Here is a 7,108-nt window from a genome sequence, read left to right on the forward strand (position 1 = left end):
TGTATTTTGTTGTTGCATTCAAGCAATTGACGCCTAACTGCCGTTAATTCAAAAGTGAAAGTAAAATGCGCACGTCGCTTTTAAGCTATTTAAAAGCGAAGGAAAGCGAGGAAAAGGGGGGAAATTCAAATGAACTAAAAACAAACAATTGCTTTACGCCGAATTGCCACACATTTATATAAGATATATAAGATTTATAGATATATATTTTATTTTAGTCAAGTGGTGATGATTTGAGAAGGCTAAATTGATCAAACATTGGCAAACTCACTGTCTGCCGCTGGCCGCTTGGTCATAAGGCTACTTTAAAAACAAAAACTTGAATTTAACAAACAAAAAATGTTCCAAACATTTCTAAATTAACTTAATAAAGAAACGAAAATAAATATAACCACTTTGCCATTAAAAACGAAACTGAACTATTTTAATGGCTACAACAGCAGCTGTGTAATGGGGAAGAGAGAAAGAGAAAAAAGACACGGGCTACAGTTGGACTCGGGCCGGTAATTCTGATAAGCTTTTGGACAAGGGCCGGACTAGGGCATATGTTTGAGGCCCGTTCAGGGTTCTAATGAGCTTGTTTGGTACCAAACTCAATTTGGTACTAGCAAGGCGGCTTTATACGCACGCCCTTTGGACGTGACTGAGCGCACAGGAAAGCGCCTCATGGAGCGCGCCAGTACCGAATGGCTTAAAAAGACGTGCAAATACATAATACATTTTTGTGACGATGCAACAATGACCCGATTAGGCAAGTGACAATTCTGTCAACTGTACTGAAACATGAGCAAAAGTCTTGTATCATAGCGTGCAGCAGCTCTTTAGTGCAGACGAAATGCGCTGATGTGAAGCCGTTTTAAGAGAAAGTCAAAGAGAGAAGACGCGGTACAGCTGAATCACTCACGCTGTTTTCAAATGATTGATTTGATCTGATAGTCTGTGTGGATTTATTTACTCATTTAACCTACATGCTATAGGCTATTGAATAAATGTGTGAATATCCATAATTTTAAAGTCAAAAGCTGTGGGAATGAGTAAAACTATGCGATATAGCCTATGCGCAATCCCGCACCGAAATTCAGGACCTGATTAAACAATTCTATTACAGAGATTTGTGAAATAGATTTCCATGACTTTTCCAAAACTTTCTGGGTTTATTTATTTTTCCAAAACTTTTCCAGGCCTGGAAATTGCTGTTTTAAAATTCCATGACTTTTCCAGGTTTTTCATGACCGTACGAACCCTGAATGTCACAAATCTGCTTAGGTGTGATTAGTAACCTAGAAATAATCCTACAAATTTTCAGGTTTAAATTAGATTTGGAATCAAGATTTTCAATGTGGTTTTGTGGATATGACAAGTGATCTTCAACGATGGGCTAGTTTGCGTACCTGTTGAGCCCAGATGATGTAGTTTCCCTGGTGAGCAGCTACTTTGAGAAAGGGAACGCATTGCCAAGCCATGTCCAGGGGACAAGTGTGTTTTCTCCAGCACCTCCGAGCTGCCAACCCCATTCTCCATCAGGAAGGGCTCTGATCAAACACAACGATACAAAAACACTTACAGAGAGGGCCAACAGACAGAGGAGTTCACCAATTAAATGCTGTTTTAGCAGTGAAACAGTGTGAAATACCTTCCGAGGAGAGAAGGTGGTTTTTAGATATTTTGTGCGGTGCAGAGCTGCTGTTGTAGGCGTCATGTTGGAGGAATCTCTTAGTGCCCCGAAGGGGTCCAGAATTCAGACTTTCTGCAAAGTTTCTCCTTTCTACAACACACACGAGGCTCTCTTTTAACATCTTTACAACTGTAAGATCAAAGAATGCACAAAATATAGTAATGAGCCACAGCAGATGTGTTTGCACGCATGAGCGCTGACCTGTGTACGTCCGGCTGTCATAGTGAAGTCCTCCCACAGGGATGGGCTGACTGCCGAATAATGGGTCGCAGTGCAGGTTGTGACAGAGTTTCTCCAGGAAGCGCAGCACATACGTCACACTGTTCACTGCCGGCAGTGTTAGAGTGTGGTGCTGCTGCTCAAAATGGGCTGTAAAAGTAAAATGGGCAAAGTTCAGTGGTCACTGTTAATACATAATCATTAAACTAAGGGCTGCAAGATTAATTGAAATTAAACCGAATTTGCAATATGGCTTAGTGCGATTATCAAATTGCAAAGCCTGTGACTGAATTAAATAAATATAATTGCTGTGTGTTTCAGAGTGAATCACAGCACTGTTCCCATAAATATTAGTAGTACTGTAAAATTATTTTATTTTATCTTAAATAGCACATTTTTTTTACAGTGAAATACTACAATAGGGAAGTTTCATGTTGTAATAATTATTAATTAATTAATAATGAATCCCAAAATTGTTGGCCAAACTGTGCAAACCTATAAACAAGCACAGTAAATCAGCATTTCAAAATCTATTTGTAATTGCAATTAGATATTTTCCCCAAATCCCCTAACAAGAAGTCCAGATGCATTTGAGGCTCTTAGTTCATTTCTATCAGCCTTGTGGGTCTGTGTGTTCTGACCTGATATGAGCTCTCCTCCATGGCCTGGTTTGAGGCAGGAAAAGACTGAGCTCTGGTTATGTGCACAGTCAACACAGGCTTGAACACACTGCTGCAGCACAGAGGAAGCTCGGCCTGGCCCAAAGTGATCTGGCAGTGACTGGATACGGCATGCATCCAGATGGGGACCCATTTTCCCATACTTATTCAGGTACACACATACTGAGACACACAAATAATTGCAGGGATGTTGTTAGCAAAGATGATATATGATAAAGAATTAAATATTTATTTATTTGGGAAAAGATCTGAGACACTTGCAGTACCTGTAGGGGCCTGTAAGGCAGCGCTGGGAATGGTGGCGTTGTCCAGCGGAACTGAGCTGGTGTCTGGTTCTGGAGTGCTAGTGCTTGGGGAGGTGGGCATAGGGTTGGGTACCAATCGGGGTTTTCTCTATATACAAATAAACATGGTCAGGAGGAATCTGCATAAATAATGATGCTGCCTTATAATTATCACTTTGATTTCTGCTAAAGAGTTGCACCTTGCTGCCGGGTTTGGGGCCTCTCTTTTTTGGGATCTTAATGGGATCTGTTGGGTTCTGCTGCACATTCGGGGGCCAGTTGGCTGGCAGTTTGCCTCTGGATTTGCTGATAGGTCTACCAGGACCTCCGATTGTTCCTTCAAGCCACTCTGTCCTCTTGGCCCAGCTTAGCTAGAAGACAACATAAATATACAAAACGCATTCAAACTCCCATTTAAAGTATTTTGGTATCAATACCATACATTAAAAATAGTGCTGTCAATCGATTAAAAAAACAACTAATTAATCGCACATTTATTTCTGAAATTAATCGCAATGAAACCCACCTAACATTAAAGTTTTTAAATATACTTTTATATTGCAATAATTTCACATTTAATCTTCAAATTAATGTAGAAATCACATAAAGACAGTATAATTTTAATATCTGTTTAATGGCATCTTTTTTTTATGACTGAAGGCATGAATCACTGATACCAATACTATTGTCTCTATGAAATTATTTTATTTATATTTTAATATTTAACCATTGATTATAGCCATTCAACATTACAGTATAACTGAGAGCTATCAATTTAAACATTTTTTAGACTTTAAAAAATAACTTCTAATTTAAGCGAACTTAAAACAATCTTCAAATAAACCCATTATAATACATGTCATATTTACCTGTGCCCTTCAACAAGTAGGAAATATACAGAAATTGAATAAAGTTATCAAACACTAAATTCTAAATTAAATATAGATGAATCTTTCAAGCTACAAAAGTTATTGATATCCTCTTTTTTTCTTTTGTTCTTTGATTAACAGACATCACAGCAGCTGGGTTATTAGTTTATTTGATGCTATTACTTTAAGAGCTGCCGCTGCTGAATTTGATGCGGATCTGACATGCATGCTCGTAATTTCATTCGCGCGTTAATATGAAATGGTACAGGCTAGGGATGCGCCGATCCGATATTCATATCGGGTATAGGCTCCGATAGTGCCATTTTTCTCGGATCGGGTATCGGTCAGAGAGAAATCGGTATCGGAGACGAAAAATGCAAATCGGAGCATCCCTAGTACAGGCTGCTGCACGCGCCGCTGTATTTGTGCGTGCAAGTGAAGAGCACGTGCGATGAGCACAGTATAACGGCTGACAGGACAGGAAAATTTGTTTTGACTGACATACGGCCTGACAACATCTCATCTGACCGCAGTTCACTGATGTTCTGCTGAAGCTCCCTCGTCACCTGTACTGCTTCCACGCTCGTTTGACTAGAGCCTGTTGCTGGGGCGAAGTGGAGTGAGCGTCTGAAAAGTCTCCTGTTTGATGTGGTTCTAAAGATGTTCTGCATTTAAATAAATGCAATTCTTGTCAAGAAAAAAAAAGGAACCATGGAGGTTTATACAGGAATCATGGAGTTAAATTTAATACCTTTTAAGACCTTTTTTAAGACTCTTTCCATACATTTTAAGACCTCATCGCCACTCCAAGTTTTAACCGGTTACATCTGCGACCATGCCAGTAAAAAAAACCAGCCCAAAGTAGCCCAATTACCATGTCCCAAATATAAAAATGTAATTTCCATCCCTAAAATACAAATTTTACAGTCACTGTTATGGACATTTATCATAAACACAGCTCAAATGCTTCCTACTAGTGTGGCCCAAAACATTCAGCAGTTTTATTACAGGTAGAATGCAAAATGTTTCAGTACAAGCATTTCAACCAAATGTAATTTTTGCAATATTTCAAACCTTTAACCCACTGGGGAAAATCAACCCATGGCAACAGTTTAAAAGCAGTTTCGTGGAAAAAAACAACAACAACCCTGCATCCAACACGAGCTGCAGAAGTCAGATTTGACTGATCATGGGGTTGAGAGTAAGGAGTGATGACTGACAAGATGTTAGAGGATTTGCTCCTCAACAGATCCTGAGCTTATTGAAAAATATCTTATATCGTAAGATGTGCTCCCTTTATACAGTGCGCGCGCGATCACGGAATCGAAAGTGAAAGTGAACTGCGACTGCTAGCGCTCATTCAAAAGGAATTTAAATACCCCACATATTGATAGTGGCGCCCTGATGCGCGAAAATTATATACAATATTAGAATGTTTGCGGAAGCAGATGGGAGCAAATTCAGTGAGAAATTCAGCGAGAGTGGGATCAACAAGCCTTGCGCCATCACGCAGCAGCGCAGTCAGTCAGTGAGCGCCGTAACAGATGACGTCAAATCTTGCAGGATTTCAGAAATAAACTACACAGAACCCCACTATTCGGACAAATATACATAATGAAAAGATGATACAAAATGTAATACCTTGGAAAATGTAATTTAAGACTTTTTAATACTTATTAAGGGCCTTAATTTGATCTAAATTGATTTATCAACTTTTAATACTTTTTAAGACCCCGCGGACACCCTGGTCAGAAGCAGCAGCTGTGAGTGGGGTGGCCAACCTTAGCTCCGCCCCTGCGTTAAATATTTTTTACACCATTGAACTTAAAATAAATTAATCGCCTGCGTTAATTTTGACAGAACTAATTAAAAATGACCTTATTATTGAGCAATATGACCAAAATCTTACAATTTTATTTCATGGTAATGATATGTATCATGATATAATTATTTTTGCTTTAAATAAGGTTCTAATGATATCAAATTTTTTGATATCATAAAAAATTCATAATTCTTGTCACCAGTGTCAATATCACAAAGAACTAATACTAGCTTAAAAACAAAAAAAACAAACCCAAACTCACTGAAGACAAGTAAACAGTCAGCAATTAAATAAGAATAAGAAACTTATTACAAGCAACACGACAAAAAACTACAGTAGAACAAATAAGAAATATTACATACAGTATTGTATAAAGCAATCAAATATGTAAAAAGATTGCATTGTATATTCTTCACTGTGTAAATTAAATATATATATATCTTCTTAATAAAATGTCAAAAGTGATGTAGTTAAGAGCAGTGAGAGATTTTCTCTCTTTTGTTGTTTGACTAACATGAATGACAAACAGCAGGAGTTTTGGACTGCTGTCAATTTAAGAGCTGCTGTATCTAATATACTGTAACATGTTTTCTTTCTCAGCTGTATGCCTTCACTTAAGACCTAAATTACTGTTTTTACGAGGATACTTGCAAAGATGGGCATTTTTGATACATACAAGTGTGTGTATTTAACCGTTCAAGGCCTATAAAGCTGCAAAAATAACTCCGTTCAATACTGCTGCGTGTCTTCACCGCGTGTTAAAAGTAGTGGAATGGGACAAAAAACCCAAAACGTCTAAAGAAATGCTTTTTTTTCTTACATCTTCAATGCTGGGTTTTTAGAACACGTCAACCCTGAGATGTGAGCGCAGCGGTCAAAAGCATCCGTGTAGTGCATGTTTACTTTTAAAAAAACAATGGAAAAGCAGTGCAGTGTAATGCAAAAACGTGTTTTGTTTGAACAGCCCCTTACTTTGCATGTCGGAAACCCAGGTATCAAATCCCTGGGAAAGGGCACAATAGGACATCCCTGATGTAACCTAGCCAGAAAATGATTTCTGAGCAATTCTGAGGATTGCCAGCCTTCACGTTTTAAAAAATGTTTTAATGATTGAGCTGATCATATAGAATTAGGGCTGTGAATTTTGGGTAGACAGCAAATCGATTCTTTGTGATTTTTGCAAATTAAGAACGATTCAATTCGATTCGATTCACAATTGAATTCGATTCGATTATAACGATTCGATTCTGCATTCTTTAAGTGCATTCACAGGATTATTTAAATGATTCCCCTAAATTCTTTAAATGCTTAGTCAGTGGGCAAATTACACAGCAGCCTTTGTGTAAAACACTTTTGTCCATTGTTAGATGCTAGTTTAATGATGCTATGGCATGACATGGCATATGTAGACATTTATGTAAGCCAAGACTTTAAAAAAAGTTTTAAAAAGTATTATGTATAGGCTAACATTTTGTCACACCAGGAGCGTAGCCATCATTTCAGAAGTGACAGAAATGTCAAATACAATAATTTTATGCATGTATGTATTATTATTTTTT

General features: G+C 37.9%; 1 protein-coding gene across 6 annotated transcripts in view; it reads right to left on the reverse strand.

Annotated features, from left to right (window-relative positions):
• The window catches only part of LOC107704976 (polycomb protein SCMH1-like), a 19,846-nt gene that overhangs the window by 4,314 nt on the left and 8,424 nt on the right, over positions 1–7,108 (reverse strand). For all 6 annotated transcript variants that reach the window (XM_016508077.1, XM_016508074.1, XM_016508078.1 and 3 more), the window contains 6 exons: positions 3,059–3,229; positions 2,841–2,967; positions 2,536–2,736; positions 1,877–2,044; positions 1,634–1,765; positions 1,392–1,532 (listed from right to left, as the gene is read on the reverse strand). In XM_016508077.1, coding sequence (XP_016363563.1) covers positions 1,392–1,532; positions 1,634–1,765; positions 1,877–2,044; positions 2,536–2,736; positions 2,841–2,967; positions 3,059–3,229 — 940 coding nt within the window. The remainder of the gene's footprint in view (positions 1–1,391; positions 1,533–1,633; positions 1,766–1,876; positions 2,045–2,535; positions 2,737–2,840; positions 2,968–3,058; positions 3,230–7,108) is intronic.

This window comes from Sinocyclocheilus anshuiensis, unplaced genomic scaffold (assembly GCF_001515605.1).
Source record: "Sinocyclocheilus anshuiensis isolate Anshui unplaced genomic scaffold, SAMN03320099.WGS_v1.1 scaffold702, whole genome shotgun sequence".
NCBI lineage: Eukaryota > Metazoa > Chordata > Actinopteri > Cypriniformes > Cyprinidae > Sinocyclocheilus > Sinocyclocheilus anshuiensis.